We start from the raw sequence: 25,446 nt of genomic DNA, 5'->3' as shown, positions 1-25,446 counted from the left end.
CCATCATACCATTTGAAAGTAAGTTCTAAATTGACTGACTGAGATAGAATTCAGAATAGTGGTTACTCTTGAAGGTGGTCACTGAATTGAGGGAGCACAAGAGAACACTCACATTAGAAATGTTCTATATCTTGGTCTGCATGGCACTTACACATGTAGAAAGTCACTGAGCTGTACACTTGAGATTTGTACACTTTACTATATGTAAGTTTTATTTCAAAAAAGGGGTGGGAGGGGGGTTGCAGGCATCATGACAATTTACTCCTAAATATTTAAGCATGTATTTCCTAAGAATAAAGACATTCTCCTACATAAAAATATCGCTATTGTCACACTTAAGAAAACTAATAATTCCATAAGAACACATCATATTCAATCAACATTCAACATTTCCTATCTCAAGAAGGACTTCTACAGCTCTTCCCCACCCTGGTCCCAAACCAGGATCACACAGCGCATTTGTTTGTTTTGTCTCTTTAGTCTTACTCAGTGTAGAATAATCCCCAACCTTTTATCCTCCATGACACTGAGTCCAGGCTGTTCGTCTTATAGAATGTCCACCTTCTGAATTTGTCTAATTGCTTCCTCATGGTGCTTAACTTTTCCCTTTATCCCGTGTTTCTTATAAAATAGAAAGTCCAGAAGCTTAACATTCAACACAATCATTTTTAGTAATAATACTTCAGAGATGATGACTCATCCACTGAGTTTTAAATTTTAAGGCTACCTAGAAATTCTATTTGGTTCCTTCTTAGGAATCTAATCCTGCTATTTTTAAGTCTTCTAATGCACTGATGGTAGACTGTTTCCTTGCATATTATAACTTGTGATTTTGACCTTGTCATTGAGGCATTCTGTATGTGAATTCCATGAGACCTATATGGGCTAAGGGAGGGTATGCATTTGTTTCTGCCCAGTTCCTGAATGCTATTACCACTTCAGGAGCAGTTGTTAATTTCTTGGGTTAAGAATTCCTGAATAATATAGATAATATAATTATGAACCCCACACACTATGGTAAGAACAGGTCTATAGTTAAGAATTCACAAGGGAAACTTTAACCTTTATTTGGAGCCCTGGCACTAGTACTCAGACTTGAGTGTGGTTCAAGTTTGACAGGTATAAATGTCAAATCTGACACTAAAAACAATGCAATTTGTTCCAGTTAAGGAACACAGACTTAGGCACCAAATAATTATGTCTTTTCCATTCTTGTTTGAAATGGATGCTTACATTTGCATGACCACTGGGTATCACATTTCATTTTCAACAACCAGTCTTTCTGAAAAATACAAAGAAAAAGCAATGATGATATTAAAGTTGACTCACCACCGTCCTCTGTTTATTGGGCAGGAAGACTCTAACGATAGGTTTTTGTGGTGACTTGGGGTTGCTCCGTGACACATCTGTGGGATTTTGAAAAACTGAAAGAGATGAAGGCAGCACTGAAAGGCTAGAAGAGGAAGAAGATGTAACGGTGTCTGTTGATGCAGAGCTAGAAACAGAAAAATCAGTTCCATTCCCCAGGGATTCCAATAACTGTTGTTCTCTTTGTTGGAGGGCATCTAGCTTGCTGGTGTATTCTTCATAGGCCTATAAAATAAAGTAGACTTACATTGAATCTGGACTTTTTCCTGACAGTAACAAAAGGAAATATGAAATTTAAGTCTTTGATTATAATCTCTTTATAATCTAGCTAACACGATTTTGTATTACAAATTACAAAATAAGTGCTGGAAGTATTGTAAATTAGTACTTTTACCTTTAAATTGATAAATCTTTTGTTATAAGACACTACATCTAGAAACTGACATACACACACACACATATATGTCTATAATAGCCATGAATATTAATTTTGAAAAACCAGTATTTGCAATTTTCTGGCCAAATCACAATTTATATTCCAAACTACATATCTAACATAAGATAAAATACTAATATATCACAGATAAATACCCTATTAATTTTTTTTCCAGAAAAGTTGTAGGCATATAAGGTTTCATACTTCTCTCTGCCTCTCTCTCTCTAAAGAACTGAGAGAGAGGTTGAGAAGGAGATGAGGTGTTAGAGAGATCTGTCAAAAAACAAGACTAAGGTACACAGTGTCAGATCTCACCATTACCACCAAAATCAGCTCAACAGGGATTAGAGGATGTATAACTGCCACTTTTTTTTCTGAAACAGCTATTAGTTAAAATACCTTCTTTTACTCACTATGGATATCTTATGACCTCCCCTTTCCCATCAAATACTGCTTAGAGAATAGAATTTTGTTTGAAAAGGTAGTTTACACCCTGCAGTCAAGAAATTTTGAGGCCATTATCCATCAGGGTATCTTTCTAGAAGTTTCATTTTACTAAAGCTATAAGGTCAAATGATCACTTAAGATATCATATTCTAAAAGTAGGAAGAATCTTGGAAAGAGAATGCTACTGAAAATAAAGAGATGGAATGAATTGGAATGTATGTGTCCATGGTCCTTTGAGGCAGTAGTAATCACCTTCCCCCACACTATAATCCACCATGTCTCCCTACCACCCCAAATAGATGCAACACTATAAAGATTTATGAAAGGCTACAAAGATTGAAAAGAATCAAAGATTTAAAAAAATGGCATTTCCCATCACTTATTAGGCTACAAAGAAGCAGATGGATGCATTTTTATTTGTGCAAGTATTGTACATGAGAAATAAACAAAGATAAGAGTAAGGAAAGAGGGGGGTCTTAAAAGGTTAGCATTTAGATAGACGGAGTTAAGTGGGGAGAAGAGAGTACTGTGTAGCACAGGAGAAATTTTGTAACAGAGTAAGGAGGTAAGAAATTTTAAGACATAGAGGAAAACTATGGACTAGTATAGCTCAACGTCATACAATACCTGGGACATATCAAGGGATCAATAGATGTTTGTGAAATTTAAGTGAAGAACAGGAACACAAATAATAAGACTGGAAAAGTGGGTAAGGGACCAGCTTGTAGAGAATGTATATACTATATTATGAAGCCTGAACTTCATTCTATAAGCAAGGGAGAATTATCTAAGGTAGAGGAGAATAAAGGAGAAATTTCATTTCAATATAGGCCACCACACCTGATATGCTTGATCCTACCATATAATTTTTGGGGGGGGTGAGGAGGGAAAATACTAAAATGAGCTACTGAAGTAAAGGGCCTAAACTACACCAAAATGCCCTCTCCTTTAGAATCTAATAGTTGTCCAACGCTGACCCTGAAATGTTTCACAGCATCTCAGGCATTATAATCACATCAGTCCAAAATTTTCTGAGCTGTATTTCTATTTAGCTTTCAGTTCGATGGGCTAATTACTTACGGGCATCTTTTTCAGTATGATCCACTTATTGAGATTTCGCTTATTCAATAAATATATATTGAGCACACATGTACCTAGTAGTGTTTGGGGCTCAAACCACAAAAATGAAGACTAACACAATTCCTACACTTCGAAGATTATGTACATGCAGCCTGGGAGACAAAAATTCCTCCTTGCGTAGATCAAATATTCTTATTTACTGTCACCTGGGCAAGTACATTTACTACACAAAGTTAGGCTTAGGAAAAGTAATAAATGTAAACAAATTTTCTGAATGTTATTTATCAAAATATTAGCCTTAATTTTTAAAAATATATTGTTCCCTCCACTGTGGATTACAATCTATTATTTCACTGCATTTATCAATAACTCTTCCTTAAGTACAAAACATTTACTTATTCCACCTCTCTCCATCCTCATAGCTGCAATCTACCAAGGTACTTGCCTACCTTGTTTTGAACCTGGTTTGACTCATTTCATCCCATTATCCTTGCTGCATTCCGTGTGGATGCTGATTACTCTTACAACACTCCTGCCTTGAAGTTCTCTAAACCTTGTATCTATAAACACATTTGTTTCTACTCTACCTTCAAGATCCAGAGATATAAACCAAAGAGTTCTTAACCAAAGAGTTCCAAATGATGACAAGATCTCAACTGGGAACCTCCCATACCCCTATGTACACACACTTATCCCACTGTCTTAAATTTCATCCTCACTACCACACTAATCTGTTCATTGTCAACATTAATCCCTTTATTTTTTTCAGATTTCTTTGCTGTTTTACTTCCCATACTTTGTGGCTCACCATTTCAACAATGCCAATGGTAACATCTTAGATTGGTTAATTCTTATTCTTTTACCAACTTGCTTGTCAAATACCAACTTTGGGTAAATTCTATCATTCAATTACTCCATTCTTTCTCTCAGGTTACCACACATTACTGAAGAAAATAATAAAACAAGGCCAACTGGTTCCATTATCAATTCATGTAAATTAGTCTTTCACACTATTATATGAAAATTTGTACTTATTTATTTAATTTTTTGAAATATTTATTTATTTATTTATTTTTGGCTGCGTTGGGTCTTCGTTGCTATGCGCGGGCTTTCTCTAGTTGCGGTGAGCGGGGGATACTCTTCATTGCTGCATGCGGACTTCTCATTGCAGTGGCTACTCTTGTTGCGGAGCACAGGCTCTAGGCGCACGGGCTTCAGTAGTTGTAGCACACGGGCTCAGTAGTTGTGGCTCCCAGGCTCTAGAGCGCAGGCTCAGTAGTTGTGGTGCACAGGCTTAGCTGCTGTGCAGCCCGTGGGATCTTTCCAGACCAGGGCTCGAACCCATGTCCTCTGCACTGGCAAGCAGATTCTCAACCACTGTGCCACCAGGGAAGCCCCTGTACTTATTTTTAATTCGTATTACATTTCTCACAATACTTACTCCCACCTTTCCTATGCTTCTCTGGATCCTAACTTCATCCCCCAACCTTTAATTCACTCAAGAAAATAGCATTACCTTCAAATTTACTCTGAAGATCAAAGCCATCAAATAACAGCTTCCTCTTCTTTCTTTGTCCAATCAATTCTCCCCATCTTTCCCCATCCTTCTTTTGCTCTCAATTTAGTATTAACACTGGGTGTTTAGAGCCTCTTCTGTGGAGGCCTTGGTTCATCATTATCTCCATTTTCTCTCGTATCTTCCAACTTTCTCTTTTTCTCTGTTTTCTTACCCTGCAACCTTGAGCAAGTCCTCCCACATAAACATACACCTCAAGCACCATTACCAGCATCAACAAAATTCCTCTGGTGCTTCAAGAAGCTGCAAAAAACAGATATTTCTTCAGCAGGCAGGTTTTCCAAAACCCCATTCCTTCTCATCAAAATCCTACTTATTGGGCTTCCCTGGTGGCACAGTGGTTGAGAGTCCGCCTGCCGATGCAGGGGACACGGGTTCGTGCCCCGGTCTGGGAGGATCCCACATGCTGCGGAGCAGCTGGGCCCGTGAGCCATGGCCGCTGAGCCTGCGCATCCGGAACCTGTGCTCCGCAACGGGAGAGGCCACAACAGTGAGAGGCCCGTGTACCGCAAAAAAAAAAAAAAAAAAAAAAATCCTACTTATTTTTCAAAGTTTAATTCAAAGGTCTGCTTGGTAAAAATCCAAAATCGGTATTTTCTTTTCACTTCCTTTGGAGTATTACCACACTCTTCTTTATATGGCTTTTTACAAAATCATTTGTGAAAAAACTTTGTGAGCACTAAGTGAAATAATACTAGCAAAGGAAGTTATTACAGCAAAAACCCAATAAATACTTTTATTAGTAGTAATAAGTAGTACTAGTTCTTATCGTTATTACTGTATTACTTCGCTGAGTTCTCAGCATGACTCTACTAAATTATAAGGTAGTTGAGGGCACAGCTCATGTTATTTATTTATTTATTTATTCATTCATTCATTCATTTAATGGATTCTTTTCTCAAACTGAAGTATAGTTCATTTATTTTTGAACTTAAAAAAGAATGTAAGAACACAATATTATTAAGATGAAAACACTCCTCAAATTGATCTACAGATTCAATGCAATCCTTATCAAAATCCCAGCTGGCTTTTTTTTGCAGAAATGGACAAGCTGATCTTAAAATTCACACAGAAGTACAAAGTACTTGGAATAACCAAAACAATCTTGAAAAAGAACAGTTTGGAGATTTACATTTCCTGATTTCAAAAGTTACTAAAAGCTACAGTAATCAAAACACATGATATTGATACACATATAAAAAAACACAATAGATTGAGAGTCCAGAAAAAAGCCGTACATTTATGGTTAACTGGTTTTTGATAATGTTACTGGTACAACTGAATATCTGCATACAAAAGAATGAAGTTGGACTACTACCTAACATCATATTACAAAATTAACTCAAAGTGTATCATACACTTAAAAGTAAGAGCTAAAACTAAAAAACTCTTAGAGAAAACACAGAAGTAAATCATCATGGCCCTGGATTAGGCAATGGTTTCTTAGATGACACACCAAAACACAGCAACCAAAGAAAAAGTAGATAAACTCGACTTCATCAAAATTAAAGCTTTTGTGCTTCAAAAGACACTATCAAAAGAGTGAAAAAAAGACATCCCACAGAATGGGAGAAAATATTTGCAAATCATATCTGATAAGGATTTCCTACCAAGAATATATAAAGAACTATTACAACTCAGTAATAAAAAGACAACCCTGTTTTTTAAATGGGCAAAGGATTTGAATAGACATTTTTCCCAAGAAGATATACAATATATACAAATATACAAGATATACAAGATACAAATCTTGTATAAGATTTGTATATATATACAAATGTATATATATATACGTATATATATATGTATATATATACATATATGTATATACATACACAAGATTTGTATATAATACAAATCTTGTATCTTGTATACAAGATATACAAATATACAAATACTAATAAGCACATGAAAAAGATGCTTAATATCATTAGTCACCAAAGAATTACAAATCAAAATACCACAATGAGATGCCAATTCACACCTACTAGGATGGCAATAATAATAATAAATGGAAAATAACAAGTGTTGGTGATGATGTATAGGAACTGGAACCCTCACATTTACATTCCCACATTGCTTGTGGGAATGTAAAACGGTGCAGCCACTCTGGAAAACAGTCTGGTAGTTCCTCAAAAAGTTAAAACACAGAGTTACCAAAGGACACAGCAATTCCATCCCTAGGTACATAACTAAAAGAACTGAAAACATATGCCTACCACAAAAACTTGTACATGAATGTTCATAGCAGCTTTATTCATGATGGTCCAAAAGTGGAAACAACCTAAACGTCCATCAGTTTATGAATGGATAAACAAAATGTGATATATCCACATGACAGAATATTAGCCATAAAAGTAATAAATGCTACAATGAATGCTACAAGCTACAACATGGTTCAATTTTGAAAACATTCTGCTAAGGCGAAAGCAGCCTGTCACAAAAGGCCACATTGTGTATGATTCCATTTACACGAAATGTCCAAATAGGTAAATCCATAGAATTAGAAAGTAGATCAGTGGTTGCCAGGGGCTGGAGAGAACAACTGCCAATGCGTAAAGGGTTTCTTTTTGAGGTGATGAAAATGTTTTGGAATTAGATGGTGGTGATGACTGTACAATTCTGTGCATATGCTATAAACTATGCAATTGTACACTTTAAAAAAGTGAATCTTATGGTATATGAATTATTTCCCAATTAAAAATGGGAAGATGGGGACTTCCCTGGCAGTCCAGTGGTTAAGACTTCGCCTCCCAATGCAGGGGGTTTGGGTTCAATCCCTGGTCGGGGAGCTAAGATCCGACATGCCTCATGGCCAAAAAACCAGAACATAAACAACAGAAGCAATATTGTAACAAATTCAATAAAGACTTAAAAAAATAATAAACAAAAAAATTAAAATGGGAAGAAAATTCAGGACGTACTTAATTAAAACATAATGGGAAAAGGCAGTGGAAGAAAAAATTTTTATCATTAGAGTTCATTATATTTATTCTTTTTAACTTAATCTTACAAGATACAATGAAATCTTTCAAATTGCCCACGAGTGATAATTTATGAACTGTTCTGCATTCCAAAGGAAGTACCTAGCTTCCATTATTACTTTCTCCGCAGATTTTTTTTTTGGGGGGGGCACACTGAGTGGTATGCAGAACTTCCCTGGCCAGGGATTGAACCTGTGCCCCTGTACTAGAAGCACAGAATCTTAACCACTGGACCACCATGGGAGTCCCAGTATTATTTTCATTGCAGTATTTGTTTTGATAAATGTCTCTGCATTATCCTGGGTTCTACACAGACTACAGATCAGAAAGGCTGTCAGCATCATAATAATGATATAGCAATTAAGAGCACAGGCTCTGATAAAAAAGAAAAAAAAAAAGAAGACATACACGTGGGGAAAATGTAAGCAGTTATAGAAGACTCATAAAAAAAAGAAAAAGAACACAGGTTCTGAATTCAGAATGTCTGGCTTCAAACTTTGGCTACCTCATTACTAGTTGTGTAACTCTCGTCATGTTATTATTAAAACCCTCTGTGCCTGAGCTTCCTCATCTATAAAATGTAAATGAGAATATTAAATATAACTCACAGGGCAGGTTGAGGATTAAATGACCTACTGTATGCTTAGAACAGTTCCTGGCACAGCAAGCACTCAATAAATGTTAGGAGCTTTATTGTCATCATCTGTCTGTCTGCAGGGGACTCCAGCATACATATAAATTCAGGGGTAGCTTGGATTCAGTGTGTTAACACTAGATATGTAGGGTTATTCCAGAAACTTTATCCCTTCACCTCTGAAATCCAATATATCAGGTCTAGAAAGAAGAATCTACTACTAGAAAAGCATCTAGCATTATATCTTACACACAGAAGACATTCAAATAATTTGTTGGATGAGTCAATACAGAAGAATTGGGAGAAAAATAAGAAATTCTGGGGAACGACTTTTAGGGGAAACTCATCTTTTCTTCCTCTGTATGATGGTAAAAAGAAAAGACTGGAACCAATGATTGAAAAGACAAACCTGAAATTCTTTAGAGTACAATAGTTCATTTCACTGCAGTTATCATCAAGGGAATAAACAGAATGTTAATTATTATTCATATGCCAGTTGGAGAAAATCTAGAACTTAAAAACTCGTTTTTAAATAAATTAGTACATAGAAAAAAGAAAGCCACAAGGATTTCTGATGGTGATATAAGTGATTTCATTCTGTTCTGCTAAAAGGAAGAAATGGAGAGATAGGTAAAGATTTATCTCTCTATGAAAACACCAAAGGGGTTTCTTTCGAAATGCTATAGCACAACTTCTACCTGCCAGTGCACAAACTAATCTGAAGCCAAATTGTGAACACTGGGAAAATTTTACTTTTTAGCCTCTTATTTCAGGAAATGTAAGCACAGGCACTAGTCTAGGGGTGTATGTAACCCCATTCTGGTTGGTGAAATGTAAAGACTTGTAAGGGATTTGGGGGGGGAGGTTTTCCTCCTTGCAAGGGCTCAGTACACCAGAGAACATCTGTGATCCCTTCTTCCTGATTTGACGTCTTGTGTTAGAGTACGATTCTCAGATGTGCTGCAGTTATGACAGAAAAACCAAAAGGACTACAGCAATCTACCCCAGTGTCTGACAACCTTGAGCTGTAGAACAATCTTTGAATAATTTACCTTCGTGTTTCTTGTTATGGGAGCGGAAATTAATACCGCTACATGTTTGGACAAATTGTTATTTGTTTTTTGCAGATTAAAAACATTTGTAATTTTTATAGATCTCCTAGACTTATTCTCTAATTTTTCTGATCTTTCCTTTAATATTTTCCATCTTTGTTTTTTTCTACTTTCTGGAAGATGTCCTTAACTTTATAGCATTTGTTTGTTTGTCTGTTTATATGCACATGCAGATACACACACACATATTTAAATTTTCTGTTATGCCATTTTAATTTACTATTTTAGTTTCCAAGAGCTCTTATTCTCTATTACTTTTGCTTCTTTAGTACAACCATGAAACAAGAACAGATTACTATATTTTCTCTTATCTTTGATGTTAATTATAGTTATTTTCAAATTTTCTTCTGTTCTCTGCACTGTTTCTGAGTTCCTTTTGACCATTTCTGCCATTATCTTTCCTGTTAATAGCTTTCTTTAAATATCTGGTTATTTATTCATTAATCTTTTTTTTAAATTTTAATTATTTATTTTATTTTTGGCTGCACTGGGTCTTCTTGCTGCGCGCTGGCTTTCTCTAGTTGCGGCGAGCGGGGGCTACTCTTGGTTGCGGTGTGCGGGCTTCTCACTGAGGTGGCTTGTTTTATTGCAGAGCACGGGCTCTAGGCATGCAGGCTCAGTAGTTGTGGCTCGCAGGCTCTAGAGCACAGGCTCAGACGTTGTGGCACACAGGCTGCTCTGTGGCATGTGGGATCTTCCTGGACCAGGGCTCGAACCCATGTCCCCTGCATTGGCAGATGGATTCTTAACCACTGTGCCACCAGGGAAGTCCCTATCTGGTTATTCTTAACTGTCCATTCATATTTAAGAGTTAAGGACTCTTGATGTCAATACTACCCAAAGTAATCTACAGATTCAGTGTAAGCCCTACCAAAATGGCAATGTGTTTGGAGAAATAGAAAAATCCATTCTGAAATTCATGAGGAAATTCAAGGGATCCCAAATAGCCAAAACAATTTTGAAAAAGAAGAACAAAGTTGGAGATTTGCATTTCCACAATGAGATACCACTTCACACTCATTAGGATGCCTATTATTAAACATACACACACACACACACACACACACACAGAAAATAAGTCTTGGCAAGCATATAAAGGATTGTTAGTGGGAATGCAAAATGTAGCTGCTTATGGAAAAGAGAATGGCAATTCCTTAAAAAATTAAATATAGAATTGCCTTATGATTCAGTAATTCCACTCTGGGTATACACCCCCCAAAGAAGTAAAATCAGCATTATTCACAGTAACCAAAAGGTGGAAACAACCAACCACTGAAGGTAGCCATTGATAGATAAATGGATAAATAAAATGTGATATATACATACAATGGAATATTATTCAGCGTTAAATAGGAAGAAAATTTTGACACATGCTTCAACATGGATGAAGCTTGAAGACATTATGCCAAATGAAATCAGCCAGTTACAGGAAATATGTTAGAATTCCACTTATGTGACATTCTAGAGTAGTAAAATTCATAGAGACAGAAAGGAGAATGGTGGGTCTCAGTGGGTAATCAGTAGATTACCCACTTAAGGGCCTTCAAATAGCAATACCCACAAGTCTTTTCCCTGGGCCTGGTCAACTTTCCTCAGGGAAGAATACTGCCATCTGCAGCCAGGCTCCTCTTCACAGTATATCAAATGGTGGTAAGTTCAATGTTTTATTATTTCTATGTTTATTTTCTGTAACCCACTCCCCTGATTAACATACAAGCTATCTGAAGGCATAGCTGGAGGTGGGGTGGGCGGGGTTGTTTTTTGTTATATCCCCTGAGCTTAGACAAGTACAAATATTAGCAGGCACTCAAAAATTATCTGTTGAACAAATGAATCAAAGATTTACGGAGCACTTAATATGTGTCAGGAACTATGCTGTTTCATAATTATAAACTCAATTTAATCTTTAAATTACCATATGTGTGATACAGTCCCATCTTACCAATGAGGTGAGGTATAAGGAGGTTAGGTAACCTGTCTGCATAAATTAAGGCAGAGCCAGAATTTAAACACAGGGTCTGTGTGACTCCATGGTTCATCTTAACCACTATATTATACTGCCTTCTACAGAGAAATTGTGTAGTGTTAGTCCCTGAGAGTAAGAATCTACATGCTAATGATATAACCTATGAGGTATAGTCTGCTGTATACCGTCCTCATTAGATGTAATTCAAATAGTAAAAAGCCTGAAGCGTATGTGTGTGGAGGGGTAGTAAATCCCTGCAACAGTGAGACATGGTGATCGATGCAAATGGATTACATGAGGATGGGGAAAGTTTCCCGACACAAAATGGTTGGCAGAAAAACTGCTGGTTAAGTTGTCTAACTCTGATTAACAAAGAATTACTATTTTCACCAGGACTATTTGCCTCCTTATGACTCCTTTGCTCGTTCTCCTCACACATACAAGTAAAACAGACAGCATGTCTATTTATAATAGCCCGGAGATGGAAACAACCTAAGTGCCCATCATCGGATGAATGGATAAAGAAGATGTGACACATATATACAATGGAATATTACTCAGCCATAAAAAGAAACGAAATTGAGCTATTTGTAATGAGGTGGATAGACCTAGAGTCTGTCATACAGAGTGAAGTAAATCAGAAATAAAAAGACAAATACCGTATGCTAACACATATATATGGAATTTAAGAAGAAAAAAAAAATGTCATGAAGAACCTAGGGGTAAGACAGGAATAAAGACACAGACCTACGGGAGAACGGACTTGAGGATATGGGGAGGGGAAGGGTGAGCTGTGACAGGGCGAGAGAGAGTCATGGACATATACACACTAACAAACGTAAGGTAGATAGCTAGTGGGAAGCAGCCGCATGGCACAGGGATATCGGCTCAGTGCTTTGTGACCCCCTGGAGGGATGGGATAGGGAGGGTGGGAGGGAGGAAGACGCAAGAGGGAAGAGATATGGGAACATAGGTATATGTATAACTGATTCACTTTGTTATAAAGCAGAAACTAACACACCATTGCAAAGCAATTATACCCCAATAAAGATGTTAAAAAAAAAAAACAGCATGGGATATTAGAAAGTACACTAACTATATTCAGAAGTATGAATTCTAGTCCTAGCACCGATACTAACTGGCAGTGTGCTCTGTGATAAGCCATATGAAGAAGAGAACAGTTTATTAGCAGTTATTTCCAAACTTCCAAGTTTATTTTAGAAATGCAAGCTTACTTTCTCTTGAAATACTGAAGATTTACTTACCCTTTAAAAGTAATTAGATTACTAAATTAGAATTTTCATTTAGGAGTCTGTCAATCCATGCCTAAAAATCTCTGGCATTTGAAGGCAAATGGTAACCTGATCATTTGTAATTTAGGGTTATCTCCCAGTGTGACTAGTGATTACAGTTGGAGCCAGCTTTTATAGAGACAGCCAGTATAGTGTAGTGGTAAGCAGTGTGGGCTGTGGAGCCTGACTGCCTAGATTCCATAACAGCTTCCTAGCTGTGGGAGCTGAGTGACTTACATAGGAAACTAACGCCAAGAAAGCCTACCTGTGATTATAACAGTAACTACTACCTCACAGGATTAAGAACAATGACTAATCAATAAATTTACAGTTATGTTAAAGGTTTGATACAAAAGCCTGAAGGCACTATCAAACAGTAAGGCTAAGCAATTTTGAGCTATTTAAATACTGTAGACTTTATCCATAAGGAAGCAAAAACCTATTTTGTGGGGATTTGTTCTGGGAAAAAGATATTTCACAAAATTCTCCCCATTTTCTAATATGGTAACTAGTTTGCTGACCTCCAGAAAAGACTGTTTTCTCTCTCTCTTTTTTTCACTAAGTTTTTGTTTTTTTTAAAACCAGGGTGATATTTTGAAGCTTATATACAACTTCTCCTTTAGTTTTGATATTTTCCAAATTAGAAAATACTACATGTTTATTGTAACAAGTGAAACAAGATTAAAAAGTACAATAAAGACAAAGCTAATTCTCTCTTCCCATATCTACTTCTAATCCCACTCCCTAAAATAACCAATATTACCAGTACAAATGCTTTTTTATAAGTTCATTTTCTTCTTTCCAAAATTACTACATATATGATACTCAAAAGCTTACCTCCAGATATATTGATGGTGGATTATGCTCCCCACCAAATTTGTCCAGTAGGGCCTCTATATGCTCCTGTGTCAATTTAATCATTTGTTTGATATTCCACACCTAAAAAATATTTTGAAAGAATTTGAATACAAATCATTTAGAATATGAATTAGAAATATTTTAACATTTCTATTAAAATACTGCAGTAACTGCCAGTGTTCCTTGAAATTTAAAGCTTAGAGACCTTAGAGATCACTTAGTATAGTGGTTTTTCCCTTTTATTATTAAACTTCTTTAAATTTTTTCCTACACTAGTAACACAATATATTCTCAACTATAAAAGATTTAAATAATACATGAATATTCAGGAACAAGCAATGAAAATCTCTTTTCACTTTCCCCACATTGCTGGGCTCCCTGCCAAAAACGTAAGTGCTGTTTACAGTCTAATATACATTCTTCCATGTCTCCTTTTCACTCAAGTAAAAAACATAAATATATACATATATAAAATATACAACTATATACAATATAAATATTACATATTAAAATATTTTTAACACTTGCTTTTTTCACCAAACAACATGCCTCAGAATTCTTTCCATGTCAATACACAGGTATTTTACTCCATTTCAAGGGTTGTATAAGCATCCTTTTAAATGGCTGAATTAAGTATAGATAGATCTAACATTCATTTCAAAATATTGTTATGGCACTGCTTATTTCAACGGTCTTCAAACTTCAACGGTAACCTAAGGTTAGGTCGACATGGATGATTTTAGGAGAATCAATTTCCAGATCCTCAATGTGTATCTGTACTCTTCCTAGTTGATCTGCTTTAGAACTAGTTCTCCTTTCTTCCTCTCCTTTTAAAATTACCACTTTGTAATTCTCCACTTTGTAAAAGAAAGGCAAAGTTCTTATCCATCTCAAATCCTACTAAGGTGCACTGTTCTGAGCTGTATAAACTTCAAAGCACCTAACAAACAAAAGAAGAAGGAAAAGGGGGGAAATTAAGAGCAAGACCTTATTTTATTAATGAAACACATTCTTGGGAAGGCTCCAAGCCTCATCCATTTAACCAGCCAGCCAGCTGAGAATTCAGAAGTCTCAGCCAGCTGAGAATTCAAAGTCTAGAATTCAGAAGTCATAATACAGGCACATATTACATGTTTATTTTAAGATAAATAAGAAGTCAGATTTTTTTTCCTTACGAAAAATGAGTTCAATTTATCTGAGTGGCGTGAGAATCTGCTCTGCATACGGTATATGATAGATACTCTCTATAAACTGAATGATTTGAATCTGCAATTTTAAGGTGTAACCAAAATCTATTTAACATATACTAGAAATCATGGTCTTTTAAACTATTACAGTTATAATGAAAACACATGAGACAATTTTCTAAAAAAATTTTATTTATTTATTTATTTATTTATTGGCTGCATTGGGTCTTTGTTGCTGCGCGTGGGCTTTCTCTACTTGTGGTGAGCGGGGCCTACTCTTCATTGCGGTGCACGGACTTCTCATTGCGGTGGCTTCTCTTGTTGCAGCGCACGGGCTCTGGTGCGTGAGCTTCAGTAGTTGTGGCATGTGGACTCAGGAGTTGTGGCTTGTGAGCTCTAGAGCACAGGCTCAGTAGTTGTGGTGCACCGGCTTAGTTGCTCCACAGTATGTGGGATCTCCCCGGACCAGGGCTTGAACCCATGTCCCCGGCATTGGCAGGCGGATTCTTAACCACTGAGCCACCAGAGAAGTCCCAAAAATGTGAGACAATTTTAAAATGTACAAGGGAGAATAAGTGAGCAAAGGGTTTCAGGACCCTTGGTTTATTTAATAATTCCTTACTAGAGGACATTTAGATTATTTCATTTTTCTCAACTTCAAACAATTCAGTGAATAGCTCTGAAATGCCTTTCTGGGCAAAGGTACAAGTTTTCCTTTTAGATACTAAGGCAAAGGATTCCTGGATTGAAGGATATGCACATTTAAAAAGTTAATATGCCAAATGGTCTTCCAAAAGGAAAAAGGTACCAAGATACCCTCCTACTAGGGTATCAGTCCACCCTTTTCCCCACAATCTCACCAACACTGGATATTTTCAAATTTTTAAACTTTTCCTGATCTTAAGGGGAAAGATGATCTTGTTTCAATTTGTATTTCCTAGAAAGTTGAGCATTTTTCATGTTTATTGACCATTTTAATTTCTTTATGGAAAATTCCCTATCTGTATCCTTTCTCCCCATCTATTTTTTTCTTGTTCATTTATAGATACCCTTTATTCTGGATATTCTGGGTATTAATCCTCATTCTCCTACAAACGTTACAGTCTTTCCTTCTTTTTACTTTAAGTCTCTATAGTCACAGAAAGTCTTGCTACTCAAAGCACGGTCCATAGACTACCAGCAGCATAATCTTCTGGAAGTTTGTTAGAGTAGCAGAATCTCAGGCCCCATTTCAGACCTACCAAACTTTAACAAAGTGATCCTTATTAAAGTTTGAGAATGACAGAAGTTTCTAATTTTTTCTACAGTCAGATATTACAATATTTTCCTTTATGACTCCTTCGCTAATTTCTCATATCCCCAACAAGTATTAGACATCTTCTTTTCTCTAGCTATACTTACACCCCAAGTGATCTTACCTAATCTTGTGACTTTATATGCCAAATATGAATTGATGAAACCCAAATTTTTAAACCCAACTTTATCCTCTCAACTCCAGACTTTTTGTCCAACTGCTTACTGAATATCTCTACTAAGATAACTAATAAGCATCTCAAACTTAACATGTTCAAAAGTCAACTTTTGATCTGTCCCCCCAGAGCCCCTTCAAAACTTGTTTTTGTTACAGTCTCTTCATCTCAGAAAATGACAAACTCCCTCTATGATGAGTTCATTGACCACCCAGGCAGAACTGCTTTATAGTCAAAATTTGATATCCTAAAATTGCTTATGTTTTTCATGTCTATTAGCTACTTTGAGATCAGAAACATGTTTTATTCATCTTTTATTCCCCCATCACTTATCTTGGTGTGTCTTTGTCATAACATGTATTCAATTAGTGCTGGAGCTAAGATTTAAGCTGTCTTCAGAATAGCATAAGAGAGAAATATTAATCCTAGTTCAGCAATTCTTTCCAGTCCAGGAAATTAAGTACATTCCTTTTTTTTTTTTTTTTTTTTTAAAGCTCCACAGATAAAACTCATGTGCAGTTAGGGTAAAGAACCATTCCCCCAAAGAATGGGAGAAAGGGAAAAGAAAAAAAATTAGAGAGGGCAAAGAGCATGGGGGAAATGAGGAGACTGAGCTGATTAGAACTGATTAGAATTAAATTTTCTTGCTGGAGGTAGAAAATGCAGGGCCTGACCACAAATGCCTGAAAGGCAGGTTTCTTAACTTCCAAACAAAAGCAACTTTATATCCGAAGAATGAAGAAAAATCACTATGAACCCTAGCTGTAATTAGAAAAGATGAGTCTGGGAGAGGAACTTCTTTCAGATTTTCCCCAAAGAGTAAGAAAAAAAGCTTTGATGATATTTTATACTTTGACGATATATTAAAAAGTAGAATAAGATACTGTAAAGTTAACAGTAGACATAGAGCTTTGGCCCTAAAATGTCTTCTTGGAAAAACAAGAAAAACTGTTACAACAATCCTAAAAAGGAAATGAAAGAATTAAGAACAAAAAACTTCAAGAAAGGTACTAGAAGATTTCCTATCCTTTTTTGATCTCTTCAGTAGAACACAGCAATTAAAACCAGGCAATACTAGTAAACAACTTATCATTTCTAGCAACTTTAAAAATGGCAAAATTCACTCTCCAAAAAAGGACTGAATTTTTTTTTAAAAGCCAAGTTAAAATATAATGCAGACAAACTGCTATGGGAGGAATTGAAGGGTAGCAAAGGCAGAAAAAACTATAGCCACTGACTCCCCTCCTCCCAATAAGAAGGTATCAGATCCAAATTATTGGTTTCTATCAAACCTTTAAGGAAATATACTATCAATTATTAATAGGTGATAATATATGTAAAAAAGAAAATCTTCCAAATTCATTTTATATGTCAAAACTTGACAAAGATAAGACAAAAAAATAAAGCCACAAAATAATCAAACCTGTGAGGAAAGACAAACTCTTAAACATAATTCAAAACTATATATGTATTTTTTAATGTGGGGATAGTCATTCATTAGAAATCCAGTAACATTATACTTTAGGTCAAAGGAGAAAATTACAGTACTAGTCTAATAGATGCCAAAAAACAAATGATTATTACCAAAGATAATAAATAATAATAAAGAAAAGACTTTTTCCTAAAATTCCAAGAAAATTGTTAAAAGAATCATGGTACTGAAAGCAAGAAAACTAGCACACCAGTCATTCACCAGAAAAAATTCTGAGTAATTCCTCTAAAATAATACAGATATAATCAAGCTTGACCAAAAAAATCAAAGCTAATAAACTGTGGACCAAAATATAAGAGGAAGTTCCTACTGAAATAACTCTGGAAGATCTCAAAGCTTAAAGACAACACATACATATAAAAAGGAAGCATGAAGAAACTACAAAGACTAAATTTTGAATCATATAGTCATTAAACAAAATCTCAGTATAAGTAAATAGATTAGACTTGAAAAGAGAATTAAAGAACTAGAAGATGATTCAGAGAAAATTAGCCAAAAGGCAGAAAAAAATGAAAGGAAAACATGAAAGACATAAAGAACAGAATTAGTAAATGCAGAGGTAAACAGAAAATGGGAGAGATATTTGAAAAGAAGATGGCTGTAATTTTCCAAAACAGTTGGAAATCAAAAATACTCAAGAGTAGCAAAATGAGTCCTGGCCTGACAGATAAACCTAAATCCACAACCATCCAGGTTGAAGTGAAAATGCACAAAAGTTCTTAAGGTCAACCAGAAAGAAAAGAAAGATAAATTAGACTGATGTCATACTCCTAAGAACAGTAAAAGAAGCCAGAGGATAATGAATTGACTTCAAGGTGCTAAAAGAAAATAGCTAACAACCTAGAAAAAGGAAACTGAACCCAGAATAATATAAAAGAACAGTATGGCAGGCTAATTAACATCCCCCAAGACGTATCCATCCTGAAACCCAGAACCTATAAATGGTACCTTATATGACAAAAAGAACTGTGCAAATGTAATTAAGTATCTTGAGTTAGAGAGATTATCCTGGATTATCTGGGTGGGCCCTAAGTGTAATCACGTCCTTATAAAATGGAACTGGAGGGAGATTTTACTACAGAGCATCAGGCAATAGGAGACCTACCAGAGAGGTTTGAAGATGCTACACTGCTGGCCTTGAAGTTGGAAGAAGGGGCCATGAGTCAAGGAATGCAACGCTAGAAGCTGGAAAAGGCAAGGAAATTGCTCTAGAGAGAGCACAGCCTTTCTGACACCTTAGTTTTGGCCTAGTGAAACCTATTTCAGACTTGCTAAGAGAATAAATTTGTACTGTTGTAACCCACCAAGTTTGTGGCAATTTGCTATTGCAGCCACAGGAAACTAATAAAAATGGGGAACCTAGAAACTATAAACATGAGAGTATATATAAAGTAAGCATAGACTATATAAAATAACAACTGAAACAATGACTACAACTAATGGGAGAAATGGCCAGCACTAATGCATTTTAAGGTCCATCTATTTATTATTCAAGAAGAGGAGTTCTGGAACATCTTGTTGTGTTGGACAGATGTGAAAACAACACAGGAGCTAGCCTAAAGGGACTCCTACTGGTCAAATTTGGGAGGTTTTCAGCAAAAAGAGTAAAGACTACAATTAGCTATAATAGATTGCATACATTTAAAAAAATAAAAATTCACTAGCCCATAAAAATAGTGTTTGATGGGAGACTTTAGGTAACTGTGACATCTTTAGAAAATTAAATATTAATGGAAAAGAATTATGCATTTATCCTGCCTTTTAGGGGAAAAATCATAGTTATTCTCATTTGATATAAGAGGCTCTTCTTTTTTTTTTAATAAGTAAATAGCACGTATGTTTTTTTTTAATTAATTAACTGATTTTTGGCTGTGTTGGGTCTTTGTTGCTGTGAGCGGGCTTTTCTCTAGTTGCAGCGAGTGGGGGCTATTCTTTGTTGTGGTGCGCAGGCTTCTCATTGCAGTGGCTTCTCTTGTTGCAGAGCATGGGCTCTAGATGTGCGGGCTTCAGTGGTTGTGGCATGCGGGCTCAGTAGTTGTGGCTCACGGGCTCTAGAGCGCAGCCTCAGTAGTTGTGGTGCACGGGCTTAGTTGCTCTGTGGCATGCAGGATCTTCCCAGACCAGAGCTCAAACTTGTGACCCCTGCACTGGCAGGCGGATTCTTAACCACTGCACCACCAGGAAAGTCCCAAGAAGCTCCTCTTTACAAAACAATGACAGCTAATATAAAATAATTGATTCAGAAAAGGACAGGATGCTAAAACCATTAGGTGAAAAATTGATGAACAGGATACTAGCATAGTGCCAAAGTATTTCCCCCCAGATTAAAGACAAAGGGAAACATACACCTTTACAAGGAGAGATGTGGCTTAGAATCATTAACAGTGACAACTTGACAAGTGCCTCTTAATGTGATGCAACATAAACAATACGTTATTTATCACCCATGAAGTATACGTGCAAAACATTTAAATAGAATCTAAACCTTTATACTTAGCTTCTAGTTTAGATGAAATATAAGGAATAAAGAAAAATATGCTAAAAGAACCACAATGAAATAATCAGACAAATATGGAATATGCGACATTCTGTAAGATATTTACCTTCCTTTGAAAATCAAAGCTATGAAATCAGACAAACCCAAACATGTCATTCCATGACAACTGTCCTGGTCTCTTTAATAAATTATGTCATGGGAAACAAAATGGTGGGTGGTCACTTCAGACTAAAAGACAACTACTACTAAAAGCCAGCAACTGATTTAATGCATGCACAAAGAGAAGATCTTAGTTCAGGGATGGAGAACAGCTATAAACGATATTCTTGGGGTAACTGTGCAAATTTGAACATGTACTAGATATAAGATTACGAAACTGTCAATCTTCCTAGACATAATGATATTGTGACCAGGTAAAATAATTTCTTTTTTCTCCTTAGGAGCTATAAATTGAGCAAAATGTTAACATACTGTTGAATCTAGGTAGTGTAAATAGTATTTATGTAAGTATTCATGGTACTATTATTTCAACTTTTCTGTAGGTTTGAGCTCTTACCCAAACTTTTTTTTTTTCCCCTTCGGTACGCGGGCCTCTCACTGTTGTGGCCTCTCCCGTTGCGGAGCACAGGCTCCGGACGCGCAGGCTCAGCGGCCATGGCTCACGGGCCCAGCCGCTCTGCGGCATGTGGGATCCTCCCGGACCAGGGCACGAAACCGTGTCCCCTGCATCAGCAGGCGGACTCTCAACCACTGCGCCACCTGGGAAGCCCTTACCCAAACTTTTAATTTCTTTTACCTTTAATGTTAAGTAATGGTCCTCTTTCTCCCAACGATGCTTTTTATCTTAAAGTCTGATATTAACCTACCTACACCAGCATTTAACCACTACTTGTCTGGTATTGTCCTTTCTCACCCTTTGACTTTCAACCATTGTGTGTCTCCTATAAATGAATTATAGATAGACTTCTTTTTTTGTTAGCTTGTTTTGTTTTAAACACATCTGTGTTTTAACCAGAGAATTTAGTTCATTTATATTTTTGTAGCTGATACATTTCTATCATCTTATTATGTGATTTCTGCTTATGCTGCTGCTTCTTGCTTTTCTGACTTGTATGAAATTGATCAAGTTTTGTTACTCTTCCTTTTACTTCTATATATCAGCCACAAAGCAAGTTTCATAAATACAAAAATTGCTATCATACAAACCATATTCGTTTACCATGATGCAACTAAATTATAAATGAGTAACAAAATGCGAATATATTTTTGAAAAAGTCAACATTTATTTAAAAAATCTTAGAATGTTAGAAATAGGGATCTTTTAATAAAGTATATGAAACCTGCAGCAAAATACCACAGTGAAAGATGAGGAATAAGATAAGGGTGCCAGGGCTTCCCTGGTGGCGCAGTGGTTGGGAGTCCGGCTGCCAATGCAAGGGACGCGGGTTTGTGCCCCGGTCTGGGAGGATCCCACATGCCGCGGAGCGGCTGGGCCCGTGAGCCATGGCCGCTGAGCCTGCGCGTCCGGAGCGTGTGCTCCGCAGCGGGAGAGGCCACAGCAGTGAGAGGCCCGAGTACCGCAAAAAAAAAAAAAAAAAAAGATAAGGGTGCCTGTTATCACTGCTGTGATATACAAGACGTTACAGTTAATGGCATGGAGATACGATACAAAGAGACTTCAGAATTGGACTGGTAGAGATAAAAATTTATTTGTAGAAAACACGCTATCTATAGAAAAACCCAAGAGACTCTATAAACGGTTAGGGCTAATAACTATTAACTATAAAGACTAATGTAAGAGTTCAGCAAGACTGGGACTGGCGGATGTAAGAAAGGATACAAATATTACATAGTGTTCCAATGCATCAGCCAGAGCCAATTAAAAAAAGATGCCGTTCACAACAGCAACAGAAACTGTAAAGAATTCAGGAATAAATCTAACAAAAGACTGCAAGATCTTTGTGGCATAAACAACAAAATAATATACAAGTGCATAAAAAAATATTAGTAAGAGACAAACTCAGATGACTCTGGAGGCTAATTGTCTCCCTTCTTATTATAGCCTATCAAGAAGCTGACTCAACAGCCTGAGTTTACTCAATGCAAGAAGAGGCTGAGGACAATTACAGAGCTCAGGATCCTTTCCCTTTCTAATAAGGCTATTTCATCAACATCAAAGCTCCAATTATTACCTAGGAGCTCTTTCCATGGTAAATTAATTCTAGTTATATCTACCCTAAAAACACAAATATGTGGAAATAAAAGAGCTCAGGGGATTGTGTGTATTCTGGTACTTACTTTTCTCCACTAAACTTTATTTCACATTTACACTATATGATATGTGTATGTGTGCCCCCTCTTCATTTGACAAATACATGAATTGTGTGTGTGTGTGTGTGTGTGTGTGAGGACTCAATGCCATAACAATCTCAATTTTCCCCAAATTAATTCAGTGCAGTACAATAAATTCCCGAGAGATTTTTTCCCCATGGAATTTGACAAACTCTAAAATTCTTATGGAAGCACTGTAAAATGATAGCCTTTTAATAATAAGGAAAGTAAGAAAGGTGTTACCAGACAGCAAGATTTATAAAGCAATAGTATGGTAGGAATAGAAAAACAGAGTAAATGGACTGAATAAAGGACTCAGAAGCACAGGGATTTTTTTTTTAACATGGATTTTTTTTTAATTGCAGTATCGTTGATTTACATTGTTTCAGGTATATAGCAAAGTGATTCAGTTTTATACACACACACACATTCTTTTTCAGATTCTTTTCCATTATAGGTGATTACAAGATATTGAATATAGTTCCCTGTGCTATACATTAAGTCCTTGTTGTTTATCTATTTTATATATAGCAGTATTTATCTCTTAATCTCAAATTCCTAATTTATCCCTCCCCTCCGGTAACTCTAAGTTTGTTTTCTATGTCTGTGAGTCTATTTCTGTTTTGTAAATAAGTTCATTTGTATCATTTTTTTTAAGTTCCACATATAAGTGATATCATATGATATTTGTCTTTGTCTGACTTACTTCACTTAGTATGATAATCTTTAGGTCCACCCATGTTGCTGCAAATGGCATTATTTCATTCTTTTTTATGGCTGAGTAAGCACAGGTATTTATATACATGGCATATGGTTTGTGTTGGCATTATAATTTAGTGGGGAACAAAACTGTATAATAAATAATGCTGGGGTAACTGGTTATCTCTTTAGAAAAGGTCAAATAATCCAAAAGAAAACAGAGCAAAGGGTTTATGAATAAGAGTTCACTAAAGAGAATTCAGAATATCCAAAAAACACATGATAAAATAAATGACCTCATTAGTAATCAAAGAAATGAAAATTAAAATGAGAAACCATTTCACACCCATGGGACTGGCAAAAAATTCAGCACCAACCATGTACAGCAATAGATGCTCTTCTATTCTACAGGTGGGTATGATGTAAATGTCTGAGAATAAACTGGCAATATCTAGTAAAGTTGAAGATAGGCATTAAGCTATCATCTAGCTATTACATATTAACATAGGCACAAGACATATTCATTGCAATAATGTTTATAATAGCAAAATATTGGAACCAAGTCAAATATTCCCTAAGAGAAAAACGGGCAAACTCCAATATATTTGTGAAATGGAATACTAGATAGAAGTCAAAATGAAGAACTAAAGCTAAATATATCAACATGAACACATCTCAAAAAACACAATAATGAGTGAAAAAAGCAAATTCCAGGGTATGTACAGCTTTAAACATGGAACTGACATTGTTTATGGATATATACCCACAGCAAAAATATAGAGACATGCATGGGTATGATAAACACTAAATTGAGGATAATGGTTACCTCTGAAAAGAGAGAGGGCAAGGAATAGATTCAAAGGTAATCTTTGATTATATGATCTCTTTGATTATTGTTTCTATAATTTTCTTATATATTTAAAAAATCTGAAGGAAATATGAAAAAAGACATGATTCAACACAGTTGGGTAATGGATACATGGATGGTCATATTATTCTCTACAATTTTATATATGCTTGAAAAGGGAAGGAAGGAAGGAAGGAAGGAAAGAAGGAAGGAAATAAATAAATTGACCTGGTGAGTTGGTTAGCTCCTTCCACACTAAACTTGTCTTTACTTTTGTAATTGGGGCAGCCCTAAACCTGCCTACTCCAATCCCTGTGCCCTAAAAGAGACCAACCAATGAACACAAAAGACTTATGGAAAACCCACTGTCAGACTTCCCATTTAGAAATGAAGTCTAGATCTGTATAACTACAAAGTTCTCTACTATAATTAACTCAGTCTTTTATTCATAAGTATGAATAGACAGTCAAGATTCACAAGACATGTACAGCATGGTGACTATAGTTAATAATACTGTACTGTATATTTGGAAGTGGCTAAGAGAGTAGATCTTAAAAGTTCTCATCCTAAGGGGTAAAAAATTTCTTTGTGTGAAAATGGATGTTAACTAACTTATTGTGGTGATCATTTCTCAATATACACAAATATCAAATCATTATGTTGTATACCTGAAACTAATATAATGTTATATGTCAATTATATCTCAATTAAAAAAAAAGAAGACACTGAAAATCCAACAGGAAGAAAGAGGAAGATCACGATGAACAAACAGAATGACTGGGTAAAGAGAAAATGGAAATATTATTATTGGGAAAAAAATTTAGAAGGGGTAAATAACAGAATGAGCATTGGTAAAGACCATGGCAGTGATTTGCAATATAAAGTTAAAGAAACTTCCCAGAAAGTAAAGCAAAGCAAAACAAAGGACAAAACAGAGGTGCATAACACAAGTAAATAGTTGGGATATTAAGAACATAACCGGGAAGTTCAAAATTCATTTGATAAAAACTCTAAATGATGAAAATAGAAGAAATAAAAATTTTAAAATATTCTGACCTAAGGAGAAACATCAGTATTCTGACTGAAAACGCTCAGTGAGGGCTAAGATAGATGAGTAAAAAAGACTCATGTCTGAATAAATCCTAGTTTCCATGAATAAACTTCAGAAACT

At 35.8% G+C, this 25,446-nt stretch overlaps 1 protein-coding gene across 3 annotated transcripts in view; it reads right to left on the bottom strand.

The window, feature by feature from the left end:
* Window positions 1–25,446, bottom strand: part of BRAF (B-Raf proto-oncogene, serine/threonine kinase) — a gene marked incomplete at its 5' end in the record, with an annotated part of 156,164 nt that overhangs the window by 83,482 nt on the left and 47,236 nt on the right. For all 3 annotated transcript variants that reach the window (XM_082661771.1, XM_082661770.1, XM_082661769.1), the window contains 2 exons: window positions 1,330–1,593; window positions 13,733–13,834. In XM_082661771.1, coding sequence (XP_082517897.1) covers window positions 1,330–1,593; window positions 13,733–13,834 — 366 coding nt within the window. The remainder of the gene's footprint in view (window positions 1–1,329; window positions 1,594–13,732; window positions 13,835–25,446) is intronic.

The sequence above is a fragment of the Grampus griseus genome, assembly GCF_964374135.1.
Source record: "Grampus griseus genome assembly, chromosome: 9".
Taxonomy (NCBI): domain Eukaryota; kingdom Metazoa; phylum Chordata; class Mammalia; order Artiodactyla; family Delphinidae; genus Grampus; species Grampus griseus.
The sequence above is the reverse complement of the archived record's forward strand: the minus strand, read 5'-3'. Positions and strand labels throughout refer to the sequence as shown.